The 16,248-nt window shown below is 40.2% G+C and overlaps 1 protein-coding gene across 2 annotated transcripts in view; it reads left to right on the top strand.

Moving 5' to 3' along the window:
* The window catches only part of si:dkey-233k19.3 (dynein axonemal heavy chain 11), a 39,202-nt gene extending 22,954 nt beyond the window's left edge, over positions 1 to 16,248 (top strand). For both annotated transcript variants that reach the window (XM_087848144.1, XM_087848143.1), the window contains 28 exons: positions 255 to 416; positions 1,863 to 2,096; positions 2,258 to 2,404; positions 2,518 to 2,631; positions 2,715 to 2,858; positions 3,321 to 3,503; positions 3,626 to 3,727; positions 3,827 to 3,961; positions 5,236 to 5,409; positions 5,518 to 5,753; positions 5,890 to 6,012; positions 9,605 to 9,809; positions 9,926 to 10,090; positions 10,277 to 10,417; positions 10,605 to 10,775; positions 11,184 to 11,306; positions 11,402 to 11,595; positions 11,673 to 11,821; positions 11,902 to 12,029; positions 12,319 to 12,546; positions 12,632 to 12,823; positions 13,836 to 13,964; positions 14,483 to 14,725; positions 14,824 to 15,006; positions 15,086 to 15,201; positions 15,329 to 15,441; positions 15,528 to 15,668; positions 15,816 to 16,248. In XM_087848144.1, the coding sequence (XP_087704270.1) occupies positions 255 to 416; positions 1,863 to 2,096; positions 2,258 to 2,404; positions 2,518 to 2,631; positions 2,715 to 2,858; positions 3,321 to 3,503; positions 3,626 to 3,727; positions 3,827 to 3,961; positions 5,236 to 5,409; positions 5,518 to 5,753; positions 5,890 to 6,012; positions 9,605 to 9,809; positions 9,926 to 10,090; positions 10,277 to 10,417; positions 10,605 to 10,775; positions 11,184 to 11,306; positions 11,402 to 11,595; positions 11,673 to 11,821; positions 11,902 to 12,029; positions 12,319 to 12,546; positions 12,632 to 12,823; positions 13,836 to 13,964; positions 14,483 to 14,725; positions 14,824 to 15,006; positions 15,086 to 15,201; positions 15,329 to 15,441; positions 15,528 to 15,668; positions 15,816 to 16,063 (4,623 nt within the window). In that variant the 3' untranslated portion in view covers positions 16,064 to 16,248. The remainder of the gene's footprint in view (positions 1 to 254; positions 417 to 1,862; positions 2,097 to 2,257; positions 2,405 to 2,517; positions 2,632 to 2,714; positions 2,859 to 3,320; positions 3,504 to 3,625; positions 3,728 to 3,826; positions 3,962 to 5,235; positions 5,410 to 5,517; positions 5,754 to 5,889; positions 6,013 to 9,604; positions 9,810 to 9,925; positions 10,091 to 10,276; positions 10,418 to 10,604; positions 10,776 to 11,183; positions 11,307 to 11,401; positions 11,596 to 11,672; positions 11,822 to 11,901; positions 12,030 to 12,318; positions 12,547 to 12,631; positions 12,824 to 13,835; positions 13,965 to 14,482; positions 14,726 to 14,823; positions 15,007 to 15,085; positions 15,202 to 15,328; positions 15,442 to 15,527; positions 15,669 to 15,815) is intronic.

Here is a 16,248-nt window from a genome sequence, read left to right as displayed (position 1 = left end):
AGTGTTTGCGCCAGGGCCTCTGGTAGCGTCACCGTCTGCTCCAGCCAACTGGGAATGTAGCTCCTGTCTATGTGCCAAGGTGTTAAAAGTGGGGGCCCAGGCTGCTGCCAGTTATGACTTTCCCTTTGGAGATGCATCATTTTGATGTCTGTGACCTGTGTTGATTTTCCTATGTGTACTCTTTGATGAAGTGTGTTTCTACCAATCTTTTAGTGCACATGGTAGACTTTCTCTCTTTGCTTTCTTCTTTGCAGGTAGTCCTGTGTTTCTCTCCTGTGGGCAGTGTTCTGCAGGTTAGGGCTCGTCACTTTCCAGCCCTCATCAACTCCACAATCATCGACTGGTTTTATTCTTGGACCCCTGAAGCTCTGCAGTCAGTCAGCTACAGGTTCATCCAAGAAGTTGAAGGCATTGAGGTCAGGCTTTCGAACCCAAGAACAATATCTCATAATCTCTTATAACTTAACATTCATATTCTGTACAACACAACATGTGCCAAATTACTAAAAAAACAATATCAGCAGATATTTATGCAGGTGGTACTATATCTCGCTCCCCGATATTCGGGACTCAGTTGGACTTTAATGAACACCTTGTAATTATTGCTGTGCAGCTGGATTAAGTTTTCCATGGATCCTTCATCATTAGTTCTCTTCTGAGGTTCTGACAAATTGCCGAACACATGCCTGGGGACTCTCAGTGAGTGCAGCATATCATTGTTTTCCATCATGGCAGTGGAACGATCACAACCCAGACTCATTTATGTTAATGAGAGAAGAGTGATTAAGCACATAACGACCCTCTAAGGTGGCACAGCTGTCACAACCAGGAAGCGTCATCACATATGTGAACATGTGCCAGACCATTACTTTCCACTCTTGAGTGTTGTGTATGTTCATGTGCAGGCGTGTCTTGTTGTAATAGTAGCTGTAGTGCTTAGAAGTTGTGTGATGATGATGACGATGATGAAGATGATTAGGGGATGTTGCAGTTGTAGTAGATTAGTGCACAAGGGTGGAGGTAGGACTAAAGTTCTCCTGTAACCAAAATATATGTATGGGAGCTTAAATAGTATAATCAAATCAAATCAAATGAAAAGTATATCTTTATTGGTGCAGAGGAGAAGAAACCAAAAACAATGTGAAACTGTACATGTAAAGTAATTTATTAAACCATTGTTAATGATTGTTTATCTTCTTAAAGAGGCAGGACTGCAAGAAATGAAATGATCATTCATTTAAAGTTAGAAATGCACAACCTGCTAATAGTTGTTACACAAGGCCAATCAGAGAGTTTCTGTCGCATCTCAACAGAGCACAGCACGCTTTGTCAAGTGCATTGTGTCAGATCTTAATTAATAATGATTTTTTCCCTGTGGCTCTGTGATCATTAACAATGGCTTTTTGTGAGTTATGGTCAGGTTTGATCCTTGTATTCTCTGATCATTTGTTTTTGCTTTAATTGATCACTAACTGTGTGATTAATACAGGCTGTGTGTCATTGTGCGCCGTATGATGAATACCAACTCAGGATGTAGTATTACGGTCACAGTAGATGGTGTTTATAAAGTTGGAGGCCACCAGATATAATGTAAGCAGTGTGCATGTTTTACAAGCTTGCACGTCAGTGGTCTAAACACATTATTTTCACAGAGGTTTCAAAGCATAATCATTTCTGCTAGCTGCACCTAAATTTCAGATTGAGTAAGTCAGGGCCGGCCAAGTAAGATGGCAAAACTTGTAGATGAATTCAAAATTTATGAAGATAATATTTCAGTTCCCATCAGGCCTGGGATGTTAAACTCCACTCAATCCAGCTCACCCTGTTCGCCCCTCTCCCCCCTTGTCTGCTTATTTTTATAGCCTGCCGTCCAGGAATCCATCAGTCTTTTCATGGCCTATGTTCACACTAGTGTCAACCAGGCAAGTGAAAAATACCAGCGCAATGAGAAGAGGTACAATTACACCACCCCCAAGAGCTTTCTCCAGCAAATCACCCTGTACAGAAACCTTCTGGAGAAAAGCTGGGCTCAGCTTCAGCACAAGATGAACCGACTCGACAGCGGCCTTCAGAAACTCCAAACCACTGCTGCTCAGGTAAATCTTTAATCTGCAATGTAGGCGACTGATTTCTGGGCAAGAGATGTTAGGCTAAGGTAAACAACAGACATTAGTACTTCCTTTTTTATGCTTTTCTATGACATTAAGTATTTCACATATTGAAGTATTGTGAGTATGTTTCTTTCTTATATATACAGGTTGAAGATCTAAAAGCTAAACTTGCATCCCAAGATGCTGAACTGACCCTTAAAAATGAGAACATCGAAGCTCTGATTGCTAAGATTGGACAGCAAACTGAGAGGGTGAGCAGCAAGAGAGAGGCTGCAGATGTTGAAGCACAAAAGGTGACTAGTCCTGTCACATATTATATAACACACATTCTTTGGCATTGCACTCTACATACCACATTGTTAAATAGATGTGTGGAATCCAATTTGTTATGGTTGCTTTTGTGCAGGTTGCTGTGATCCAGGCAGAAATTGCGGTCAAACAGAAGGAGTGTGAAAACGACCTATCCAAGGCAGAGCCGTTACTGGCAGCTGCCACAGCAGCACTAAACACCCTCAACAAGGTACTAGATTTTATCAGACTAGACAGAATTACGTAAAATTTGCAGTCTTTCATAATATATGATGTTATATAATATTCTTTCAGGTGAATCTTACTGAGCTGAAGGCCTTTCCAAACCCCCCGGCAGCAGTAATCAACGTAGCAGCAGCTGTGATGGTCCTGCTGGCCCCCCGTGGTCGAGTGCCTAAGGATCGGAGCTGGAAGGCCGCACGGGCCTTCATGGGCAAGGTTAAGCCATCATCATGTCAATTGCATCTGCCTGATTAATGTCAATCTAATTTGTGAGTGGGCCTTGACCCTGGCCCTGCCCAACTCCAGTGCTCACATTACAGCTGGATGGCTCTATGAATATGCTCACTCACTGGTGGAGCAAGTGTGCAAACCTCCCTCCTCTGCTTCTTGCTTCTGTTAATACAAGTGTGACTGGAAAACGTTTGGTTTTACTTGCATTTGATTAATTATTTTAGATGCCAGCTTCGGGTATCACTTTTAAAATTTTTCACCACAGGATAATCCTAAGAATTGATGATAAGAGGAATCAAATATAACCCTCATTTTGTGGGACCTTCTCTTTTGTAAGCAAAGAATTAAGTTGTTTGAAGTGGTTATGATTCGCAACATGCTCTATATGTGTTCCATTTTCAGCCTTCATCAAATGCTGTCTCATTTGTTTTGGTTTTTGTGTGTCAGGTGGATGATTTCCTGCAGGCCTTGATGTCGTATGATAAGGAGCACATCCCTGAGTCATGCCTGACTGTGGTGAAACAACAATATCTGAGAAACCCAGACTTTCACCCTGATCTAGTTTGGACCAAATCTACAGCTGCAGCTGGTCTTTGTGCCTGGACCATTAATATTGTGAGATACTACGAGGTCAGCCATTGCATTCAAATAAACTCTAAGGCAGTTTCTTATGTTTCCTATGAGAAATCTTATTCTTCATTTTAAAGGTTTTTTTTCACACATGCTGTATTTATTTTTTATTTATTTTGCAGATCTATTGTGAGGTGATTCCAAAAAGGCATGCCTTGTCACAAGCTAATGCAGAGCTAGAAACAGCAACAGCCAAACTGTTGGCACTTCAAAAGAAGTTGGCAGTGAGTACAATGTTATTCTTACCTAAGTCACTCAGTCTAAATGCTGCATTTTCTTTATCGTTTTTAATTTGCATGGCTTCCTTCCTTTTGTTTCTATAGGATCTTGATGCCAGCCTCCAGAGCATAACAGCTCAGTATGAAATGGCTACAGCTGAGAAAATCAGTTGTCAGGAGGAGGTGATGCGTACCACCCAGACCATAGAGCTGGCCAACCGACTAGTCAAGGGCTTAATGGTAAACAAGGGGAGATAGAGGAGTTTGGTCGTGTCATTGGGGCTGACCTGGCATACAGTTAACTGTCAATTTGCTGGAGATATGCATGGAGAGGTGCTGGTAATAGAATTGCATCAGTAATCTGGACTGGAAGTTGTTATGTCCTGGCAGGATGGCCTGACAGTTGTGTGAGCAGATCAGGCAAAGGGAGATTTTACAGCCCAGCCCAGCAGCATACCGGGGACTTGTGAGACAGGTAGAGAGGGCTGGACCACTGAAAACGCATGGCTGAACTGGGCAACTGGCTGGCTGAGCAGTTTCCAAATTGAGGAGTGAAGAGAAATGGCAAGAGGTCTACACTAACACTACCCTGTGTCTGTGTGGTAGATGTGTGAGCACTTCTGAGCTTGTCCAAAGAGTAAAAAATTATTTCTTCAGAAGTTTTTTTAAATTATTTGAAAAAGTGCAGATGGGAAATTATGGAATGTGGATATGTGGAGAATATAAATGTCGATAGCTGCATATTTATGTAGCTGGTTTAATATAATAGTCAACTTTGCTGCATTCCTTTGCATGTCTTTTTTTGTCAGCCAAATCTTTATCTTTATGGATGCTAATATGAAATAAAATATGGTCATTTCAGTGGCCATTTTGCAAGTTCGACTTCCTTATTCCAGAAAATAAATGCGGTTTGCATGGAACAGCTTGGCTTTTAAGCATATCAAGATAAATGTTTTGTCTTTATGGCATTGACCTGGAAGCAATAGTGTACAGACTAATAAATCAGGCCGTCTATATTTAATCATTAACTTACCTCAAAGCCTCAACAGCTGTTGGAAATTAACAATGTCTCACCCCAGACTGAGTGATATTACAGGCAATCCATAATACATTAGAGTAAAATTATAGTGATTTTTAACTGTCTGAGAATTTATTATGTGACATATTCTAGATCCACAGCCCCTTGTAAGAAAATGCCATGCGTGATTTATTGTTGTAGGCTGTCACAGTCACAGTATTGAAGGTTTAAATGAATGCTAAATTGATGCTGAGTGAATCTACAGCCAAACACCCAGAGTTATTGTAAGGGAATTGCAGTTGTATGCTTTACTGCTTACATCTTCTTAGTTTGCATGATAAATGTGAGCAGTGGGAAGCTGCCTAGGGTGCACATAATTCAGAAGCACAGATTGTTTACTTCTTGATGTAAATGGTCATGAGATGGACTGCTCTCTTTGGTATTTTGTGTGTATTTTTTAAAGATGATATTGAAGCTTGCTGTTTGTGTCTTATAGTCAGAGAAGGAGCGCTGGTCCCTGAAAATTGTCCAGTTTGAAAAGCAAAAGAAAACCCTGTGTGGTGATGTGCTCCTCACATCAGCATTTGTCTCCTACATGGGTTACTTTACCAGCCAGTATCGTGTGGAGCTTTTTAACAACAAGTGGATTCCTTTCCTTAGATCTCTGAAGGTAAGCAACCTACTTTCACTACCATCCTTCTTTCTCTGAGTCTGAACTGGAGTGCACAGCCACCAGTGCTTGAACCAAAATGACATCATTCCTGTGTTTCTGTTCCAGGTCTCTGTACCCCTGACAGACGGCCTGGATCCAGTCCTCATGCTTACAGATGATGCCACCGTGGCTGCTTGGCATAACCAGGGTCTGCCAAATGATAGGATGTCTATTGAGAACGCGGCCATCCTGACCACCAGTGAGCGTTGGCCACTCATCATCGACCCACAGCAGCAGGGCATCAAGTGGATCAGAAATCAGCTAGCGTCAGAGCTGAGGGTGGTGCAGCTCGGACAGAAAGGGTGAGAAGCGGTAAATTATTGTCAGTTTTGCTGTCACAGTATGATTGTATTACTCGTGCCAGTGAGTGCTTGTGAAACTTAAAAATTTGCAGCTCCAGTCATGTTTCTTTTTCTTGTTTTTTTTCTTTCTATACAGTTGTTTAGATGTGATTGAACAAGCTCTTGTCTTTGGGGAAACTGTCGTAATAGAGAACCTGCCAGAAAAGGTAGACCCAGTTCTGGAGCCTCTACTAAGCAGGAAAACTATTAAACGAGGAAGGTTGGTACTAAAACATGAACAGTACACGTTTAAGCATTTTTTAGCTTGCAAAGATCATAAAAAAACCCCACTACTGCCCTGTTATGTAGCATTGGTGTTGTTGCACGCCAAAGAATGCTTTAAATCAATATGCGGTTTTTGCATCACCGTTCCTTCATAAGTCGATATACCCACAACTTGTCCCAATGCATCTGTCGTGTGAGACAATAGAAGCACATTTGCCAGATGGTTGAATCTCACTGAGCTTTGAAGCACCAGTAAAACATGTCTGAATGCATTATTATTGCCTGCTCTTTAGATTATAAATGAATTTTGCGGCACATCGTCTGAATCCCTGAGGCCAACGTATTGATTGGCCCCTCAACACTGGTGATGGATGTATATTTGTGCGTTCATATTCTTTAGGTGCAATGAATATTGAACAGCTTAGCCTAAGCGTAAAGGCTGAATTCGGCACAGTCATGGTTATGTAAAAAGACTCCTGTCTCCTACAGAAAAATGGCATCTAACACAATAAATTCACAAGTCGTCCATCATCATGAAAGACTCAAGTCAGCTTCAGTAACTTAACTAAACACTGTATCTGTAGGTGGTTTGCTTGTATTTGTCTCCATAATGTACCTTTAGAGCAATTATGGACTAATTTATACATTTACACTACATTTGGATTTCTTTTAACCAGAGTGGGGTCATATTTGTGAATTATATCATTAAGTTTGTCAAATAGTGCTGCTATTTAAATTTATTTACTGAAAATGAAAAATTAATATCATATTAAGAAAATCATATAATAGTGTCCTAAACAATCCAGTGTCTTTATAGTCATGGTTAGAGTTACTTTCAAGTCTCTCTTGGCAGTCTTGCCTTTCAGTTACTGCAGTATTTTATTGCAATCTCAGCTTATCTACATTTTCTACATTATGGTTGACTAAAGTGAGGTAAGCACCATTTGGTACTATAACAACTCTCACACACAAACAGGACTCACATCCAACAATAAATCCACTAAGTTAGACCCTCGATTCCAGCCCAACTGATGGTGTTGGCAGATGGCTGCCCCCTCCGTGAACCTGGTTCTGAATCTGATTCAGATTCAGAATACTTTATTAATCCCTAAGGAAATTATGTAGGTTCTGCAGGAGGTATCTTCCTGTTAAAGGGGAGTTTTTCTTTTCCACTGTTGCCAAAGTGCTAGCTCATAAGGGTTTTTGTGATTGTTGCAGTTTTCTCTGTTTTCTTTGTATTCTTGTAGGGTCACTGCCTACATTACAATATAAAGCATCCTGAGGCAACTGATGTTGTGATTTGGTGCTATATAAATAAAACTGAATTGAATATAATAAGTATAATAGGTATTGCTTTATTGTGTGTGAAGCACTGGAGACAAGTGAACTGTTTAGTTCTTAATTCAATTACTGATTTGTTGTCTGGTCTTGCTGCTCCTTACTCTCTGCATTCTAGCAGTCTTGGCTTAGTCAAGATTTTCCTTGATGAACAGATGTGCTTTATTGGCTGTCGTGTGAATCTATTTTAAGCATACAAAGCAAGAAATGCATATTTCACTGAAATGTGTGTTTTGTTTTGTTTGTTTTTTGTTAAACATTTGGATGTTTATATCTTTGGCTTGGTGTTGTTATAGTCCTTAGTTTGAAAGTGATGGATCTAGCTACCAGGTCTGACAAGTGAGCTAGTGTTGGAGTTTTTTCTAAGGACCGGCAGCAAGTGAACTTCTGGTTGGAAAAGAAGAAAATATCCACTTGTATAAAATTACCCTCTGGTTCCTTTGGTCGGTAACCTCAGTAAACGCCTTCCTGATGAATTTACGAGCTGAATGTGACACAACATCAAGTAAATTTGGTAAATTATGGTCCCCATTAGAGTCAAAGAGGAGGATAAAGCAGGATATTATAATAGGTCGCTACAATATGTTTGTGCACTATGTTCAGTTTCTCATTTAGTTCCACCTCTCCTCTCCGTCTTGTGTAGTTTCAGAAAATCAATATGCAGAGAGCAAAAATGTCAAGTCCAAGGCTTTACAATCGGAGTTTACTAACTTGTGTGTGTCATCAAAGTGGTTACATCCATTTTTAAATATAGAATTTCTTTACTCAGTAATGATATTTTACATAAAACATTATAACTATAACTATATAATTTCTGGCATAAACATAATAATATACACAACCTCATAAAATAAATAAAATCATTATAAAATTAGTACTTACTAATATTAGCAAATATTATTAGTAATCACCAGAGTTTGATTAATTAACAATTTAATGTTTTTAAGCAATGGCTATTCTAAAAAGCCACCAATTAAGTTAATAGCAATTTGAAGCAGTCAAATCTTTTTGCAAAATCATCGCCCCTGTGAATTCCTTTGGCGGTGATACTCGTGCATTTGTAATTCACTAATAATTAAGCTTTGTTACGATGATATGGTGACTTTTATTATAAGGTGGTTATCATTATTATTATTATTATTATTATTATTATAATTATTATTATTATTATTATTATTACAAAATAAAAAAGACAAATCTCTCTGATTTCAAACTCGGTTTTTCAAACACGACCACTATTCTGGTGAAAATTTCCAAACCTCTGGTGTCACTAAAGGAGCTGCTCTGCAAATACCTCAGTTACCAAAGAAAAATACAGTAAATTCCATAAACTGGAAAAGCAACAGCAGAATAAATAGAAAATACGACATATTGACGTCCTGCTTTGATCTCCTACTCAGAAATGTTTACATCTTTCTTGCTCTGATATTTGTAAGACCATGAATATTGAATATTCGGGCGAATGTTCATCGAGCGTCTTTTGAAGCCCTGTCTGTCCAGGCATAACAATTCATCATAGTAAATCTGATTATAAGTTTATCCCTTGTAGATGACCCACACGCTTGTTTCTGTCGATGATTAATACAACCTGCTGGGGCGGCCATGATGGATCTCGTAGGTCTCCACAGCTGAAGTTCATTAATAATTGGAATGTTGTAGAGTGTGAAGTAATGAATACTAATTATTCCTTTCATGGCTGACGGAAGACTACAAGCCAATCCATCAGCAAGGACTTTAATTTGGTGGAGTAATGGTTCTATCAATAGTACATTAATTCTGGCTTGTGAAGATATAGAGTTGAACCAGACCCAGGCCATGAGGAACCTGTGCCATAAAAATTGGGGCCTTGCCTGACATCCAAGGGGTAATTAGAGATAAATGAAAAGCCACCAGGTTCGTCAAGCCACTGCTAATTTAATTGAAATGCAGGAACAGATAAATATTGGCTGGTGCCATGATAATCTTTCATATTTACTCAAGAATATTTGTCTATAGGGTAAGTGACATTTGGAGCCAAACTAAAGTTGTAGGGCAAAAACAGAAGTGCAGTTCAGACCATCTTCATCATAATCATGGCTTTCTTTTTTTAATTACACTTCCTGCCAGGTAACAAGTCTAACAAGTGGGTACGATACCAGGCTGTCTTCTTTTTATCACTTACTTCTATAATCTAAATAACCAACATGCTGTTGAAGCCTCATTGTCCTTCAGACTAAATAAATAAAAATATCTGTGGTCCTATTATCCAGGTACATTCTAATTGGAGGCAAGGAGTGCACGTACAACAGTAATTTTAAACTCATTCTTCACACCAAGTTGGCCAATCCACATTTCCCTCCTGAGCTCCAGGCCCAGACCACCCTGATCAACTTCACCGTGACTCCTAAGGGCCTGGAGGAGCAGCTGCTGGGACAGGTAGTCTCTCGGGAGAGACCTGATTTGGAGGAACTAAAGGTAATCCACAGAAAGTTACATTCTTTTTGGAGTAAAGCATTTTGTCTACATGATAATCCTTAATACCTGAGAGGAAAAATGTGCAGTTTTGAACTATTCTGAGTACATTTTCTAAGACGAAGCTGACCACGCAGCAGAACCACTTCAAGATTGAGCTGAGAAGGTTTGAAGATGACCTGCTGAGTCGCCTCTCTGCAGCCCATGGTAATTTTCTAGGGGATATTTTTCTGGTGGAGCAACTTGAGAATACCAAGACTACAGCCGCTCACATCCAGTGCAAGGTAAGGTTATTTTTCTTTTTGTTGTTTTTTTGTCACTCGGTTGTTTTTTTGAATGTCATAAACAGCAAGCACCTCATTTTATTGCATTAGCTGCAAATGATGTGTAGTTAGGAATAAGTGTAATGAGAGGGTTTTGGAGCATGACTGAGAGCCTAATAGCTCATTTTGTGCAATTGGAACTCACAGGTGGCGGAGGCCAGAGAGAACGAGAGAAAGATCAACGAGGCTCGAGAACTATACCGCCCAGCAGCTGAGAGAGCATCACTCCTCTTTTTTATCATCGACAACCTCAGCAAGATTAACCTGATGTACCAGTTTTCTCTCAAGGTGAAACCTTTACCCCTGAAGTGCTCTTAGAGGACAGATATCGCTTTGTGGTTTTTGCAATTATTATTTCTCTTCGAGGTACAATCTTTATGTAAAAATGAGCTTAAACATGTCCCTCTATACCAGATGTCAGTCCAAAAACACTTGTTTGCATACACATGGTGTCCTCTTTTTTGTTGCATTCCAGACCTTTAACTCGGTGTTTAATAAAGCAATGGAGCGTGCCGAATGGGATGAGGATGTGAGGACCAGAGTCCGCTCCCTCACTGAGGCCATCACCTATTCTGTATTCCTGTACACCAGCCAGGGCCTGTTTGAGAGAGACAAGTTAACCTTCTTGTCACACACTGCCTTCCAGGTGAGGGACTCAGGACCGCCTCAGAGGTGGGGCCTCCTGTCATCCTCATCAATCAAAGTACTTTTCTTCCCCCACATTAACTTCAATTAAAAGCAGTCAGGAATACCATACGCTGCTATTGATTACCTCTCACACCTTGCACCGTGGCTGCTGCTCACACAGTTGGTTCTGACAAGGGGGCTGGTTCTGATGGCATAATGCAATTATCTGTCATTGCACCAACTGTTTTCATCTTGGAAACTGTGGCACTCTGAAGGCTGTCCTTCATGTGGCTATTTCACATTCAGAGGCCTGTAAAAGTTTACCCAGCGCCATTTCCTGAGTTTTCCCATTTTTATTTCAGTAGCCGTGGAAATTCTATCAATAACAGAGAGCTCATAATAAACTGCTTTTGGTACTTCTCCTCAGATTCAGCTCAAGGAGAAACTGATTGATATGCAGGAACTAGACTTCCTGCTGCGCTATCCCGTGGAGGCAAGCAAAGTTAGTCCAGTGCCGTTCCTCTCTGTGTCTGCCTGGGGGGCCATTAAGGTACAGTAAATATTATGATGACACATTCAACAAATGAAAAGTTCATATTTTCACTCTTTTTAAGTGAAGTATCAATGTGTGTTTCTTTGTTGCAGACAATTTCTACAATTGAGGGCTTCAGTGGACTTGACAGAGACATAGAGAGCTCACCGAATCGCTGGAGGAAGATAGTTGAGTCCAGCTGTCCTGAAAATGAAAGGCTTCCTCAAGACTGGAAGAATACGAATTCCCTCCAGAGGCTGATTATCCTGAGAGCTCTTCGCCCTGATCGGATGACCTACACACTAAGGTAAGTAAACTCACTAAAGCACATTTGTGTTTCTAGTTATTGTGCACAACTGAGCTTTTGATGATGTCTTCTGGCAGGAAATTTGTAGAGGAAAGCATGGGAGCTAAGTATGTGGACAGTGCCAGGCTGGAATTTGAGAGGCTGTTTGAAGACAGCGGCCCCTCAACACCTGTGTTCTTCATCCTCTTACCTGGAGTGGATCCACTCAGAGATGTAGAGAAACTTGGTATGATGTATATTCTTTGTTAGTTACAAATCCTGTATTGTTATTTATGCTCAGGTTTTCACATTTTTCTTTGTGTGCAGGTTTAAAACTGGGATTTTCCATTGACCAGGGAACTTTGCACAATGTGTCCCTGGGACAGGGGCAAGAGATAGTGGCTGAGAGGGTTCTCAGAAATGCCTCTAAACATGGACACTGGGTCATTTTGCAGGTAGGGAATCCTATTATTCAATGATTGCAGCAGTTCCAGCTGGCTTATAAAGCACCTAATGATATTATCTAATCCCCGGAGCAGGGGAAATAAATTTGGTTCAATAAAAACCATAATTGGCTAGATCAGCTCACTAAATGGCTCCTTTAAGGCGAAGTCTGTAGCCAAGTAAATCAGTGGTTTCAGATCAGAACTCAGAGACACAGTTTTCATGGCATTTACTATGAAATCAAATTTACACACAAATTCTATCAACCTGTTACATATTCTACCTTATTTTGATGCTCAGAATGTACACCTGGTGGCTCAGTGGCTGCCCTCTTTGGATGCTCTTCTGGAGACAACAGCAGTGGACAGTCACCCCAGCTATCGGGTTTTCATCACCGGAGAACCCGCGCCATGTCCTGAGCAGCATGTAATCCCCAGAGGCATATTGGAGAATGCCATCAAAATCACCAATGAGCCACCCACCGGCATGAATGCCAGCTTGCATGCAGCCCTCAGCAACTTCAGCCAGGTAAAATGGAAAATATGCTTTATTTCTAAGATGCTTCGACTGTAGTAGTCACTGAAATCTTCACTTGTTTTCTTTCTCCTTTCAGGACACTCTGGATATGTGCTCCAGAGAACAAGAGTTCAACTCGATGCTCTTCTCCCTCTGCTTTTTTCATTCCTGTGTAACGGAGCGCCGTAAATTTGGCCCACAAGGGTGGAATAACAACTACCCCTTCAGCACAGGGGACCTAACAATCTCAGCTAATGTCTTGTACAACTACTTAGAGACCAACACAAAAGTATGTTTAGCACTATTTTCTACAGCTAAACTGACATTTTAAGTTTTATTTATTTTAATCTAGCATTTCGATTACTGTAATACAACTTTTAATTTGTTTTTGCAGCTACCTTCTTTGCCGGCTAAATTTATAATGATAATGGTACTTAGCATTGGCATTTCTAACAGACAGTAATGTTGAATTACTGCAGTGTCTCCAATTACTTATTGAAATCTTTTGTCCCACTGTTATTTGTGAAAAATGTTCATTCCCATCTTTTTTTATTCCACATTTCTTCTCTTATAACTATAAACGCGCAACCTGTAATTTAGCTTTATTTCACAAAGACAAAAAATCCATTCTTAAGGTGCTGCTCCCCTCACAACTGCTAATGCATTGCTCTTAGGACTCCTATTACTCTGGTCATAACCAATTATGTCTCCCAGGTATTCTGCCCTCCAAAAACGAATGTCCTTCATTATGTTAACCAAACAGTAACCTGTATGTGCGTATACAGAGAATTCATTAGGAGGGCAATGAAGCGTTATCCTAAATGTAATTACATGCAGCCAATGTGACAGTTCACAACGCTACATAAGTGATCACTGCAATTAGAGCTGATGAAGGAAGCAATTTGCAAAACAATACAGGTACAAATGATTGTGAACCTACAGCTTTTGTAATTTGTTATGAATCACAGCTTCTTTTCTTCCTCCTTCACCCTCACGGATCACAATCTCCCGCTGTGGAAAAGACTCTTCTGTCGCACTTCAGATCAGTGTGTATAAGAAACGTAATTTTGCTATATTTCCCTACTGTTGTCATTATGAAAAGTAGTAGTATCTTGTTTGCTTGTTTGCTTGAAGTTGCTTTGAAGTTTAAAAACAAAAAAACTTTTTTTTTATCAGGAAAATAGAAACATGTCTCTATAACAGAACAAAAATGAACCCTGGGAATAATTTTAATAAATCTACCACGATGCATTCGTGTCTTATATTTGCAATATGATTTTAGTCAATAACATCTATTGCAGTTCATGCAGGTGCCTTGGGAGGACTTGTGTTATCTGTTTGGAGAGATCATGTATGGAGGACACATTACTGATGTCTGGGATAGAAGACTGTGTAAAACTTACCTGCAGGAATTTATGCATCCTAAAATGGTAAGGCAGAGGTGATGTAGCCTAATTTGTTCACATCTTCTTCTTTATGTTTTTTTTTTAAAACAAAAGTGTCACTTTTGAAATGTATTTCACTTCATTTAATAACGTCTGCTCATTATTTAGGTACAAACTTTTATCTGGAGTTGTGTTCAATTTTATGATGACAGGCTAATCCATAGCTGTGTAGATGTTTTGAGTTGTTGTCAAGGTAAAGGGTGCCCCCTGGGGGTGAAATACTAAACTGCAGTTTTGCATGTAATACCAGTCTAGGTTTTCTGTTAATTTTCTTTGTGCTTTTTTGACAGATACTATTAAGGGTTTATTTCATATATTTTTTCTTTTGGAGATTTCTCTTCCAGTACTTCTTCCTGAAACTGCATTTTGAAGAATGTTTTGTTGTGTCTGCAAGAAAAGGCTTGCACTTGTATATTGTCCATGATATTAAAATATAAAATACATGCTTAGCTTTTTTTAATTTTAATTTTTAATTTTTTTTGTTATGAATTTTCAATTCCTAGTTTGAAATGGATCTCTCTCTGTGTCCGGGGTTCCTGTCTCCTCCGTTCTTGGACTACACTGGTTACCACCACTATATTGACGAACATCTCCCCTCCGAGAATCCGACTTTGTATGGTCTCCATCCAAATGCTGAGCTTGAGTGCCTCACTGTCACCTCAGACAACCTCTTAAAGGCTCTGTTGGAACTGCAGCCACAGAACTCTTCCAGAGGAGAGGGAGCAGCTCAGAGCACAGAGGAGAAGGTCTGCATGCAGAAAGAATCATTATGGGGGAGGAAAAAAAACTGCTGAGGGTGCAGGGACCTGTCTGTATCACTATCCCAGTTTATTGTATTTCGTAGGTCACATCAATAATTGAAGACATCCTTGACAAGCTTCCTGAGGAGTATAACATGGCAGAGATTATGGCAAAGACAACAGAGCGAAACCCGTACACCTTAGTTTGCTTTCAGGAGTGTGAGCGCATGAATCTTCTGTTAGCTGAGATAAAGAAGTCCCTTCATGAGCTGGATCTTGGTCTGAAGGTACCATAAACACAGTGACTGCCAGCAAGGTGCTTTACTGTTATTATTGTAGCATTAAAAAGCATTTCTCTGTCCACAGGGCGAACTCACTTTCTCCTCCAGGATGGAGAATCTGCAGTCTGCACTGTTCATGGAGCAGGTCCCAGACTCCTGGACCAGATTGGCTTATTCCTCCACTAAAACACTGGCACAGTGGTAACTTATGAGTCAACCTATTATATGCAAATTTTTCTTACTTCTTAAATAATCCCTTATAGGCACACTGTAAAAGCTTCTATTAATGATCTTCCTAGTTTTTTATTAACAATTATTTATTCTTTAGGTTGAACGATCTAATGTGTAGCTGCCACGAGCTCGACAGCTGGACTCAAGATTTTGTCCTACCTGCAGTTGTTTGGCTTTCGGGGCTCTTTAACCCTCAGTCTTTTCTTACCGGTGAGGACTAAACGAAGACAACGATTAATATTACCATATGTGCACCGGTAGAACCAGAAATATTAACATAGAGTCATATTTTACAGCTGTGCTGCAGAGTATTGCTCGCAAAAACAAGTGGCCCCTGGACAAGATGACCCTGAGCGTGGATGTAACAAAGAAAATGAAGGACGACTTTGGGCATCCTCCACGGGAAGGAGCCTACATCCACGGACTCTTCATGGAAGGTCAGAATAATTAACCCAGCAGTATTTCCTGCTGTAGATCATATAGATTTTTCACAGTATTTTGCTGCCTGTGTCTTGGTAAAATTATTGTCTTGTAAGTATAATTGGTCAAACCCACAGTGCAACATACATGTGTCTTTGTGTTAGGAGCACGTTGGGACACTCAGGCTGGAGTCATCTCTGAGGCGGTTTTGAGAGAACTGACGCCGGCCATGCCTGTGCTGTATGTTAGAGCTGTGCCTGCAGAGGAGCGGGACATCAGTAACACTTTTGAGTGTCCAGTGTACCGCACCAAGCAGCGTGGACACACTTATGTGTGGACCCTCCGCCTCCGAACCAAACAGCCAGCTACCAAGTGGATTGTAGCTGGAGTGGCTTTGTTGCTGTCTGTGTGAAATTCAGTATTCAAGTATTACTGCAGTGTAAGAGCAGTATGTTTTTAAACAGTATTGGATTATGTGTCATTATAGTTTTACCATGTTTAGTTACTTTAACACATTTCTAATCTTGTATTTGTGTTGTCAGTATTTGGGTGTGTATATACTGCATGTTGTAGATAAAGTAAAGTAAACAAGTAGAA

Source organism: Neolamprologus brichardi, chromosome 11 (assembly GCF_056152115.1).
Source record: "Neolamprologus brichardi isolate AB-2024 chromosome 11, ASM5615211v1, whole genome shotgun sequence".
NCBI classification, from domain to species: domain Eukaryota; kingdom Metazoa; phylum Chordata; class Actinopteri; order Cichliformes; family Cichlidae; genus Neolamprologus; species Neolamprologus brichardi.
This window is presented reverse-complemented; position numbering and strand designations above follow the sequence as displayed.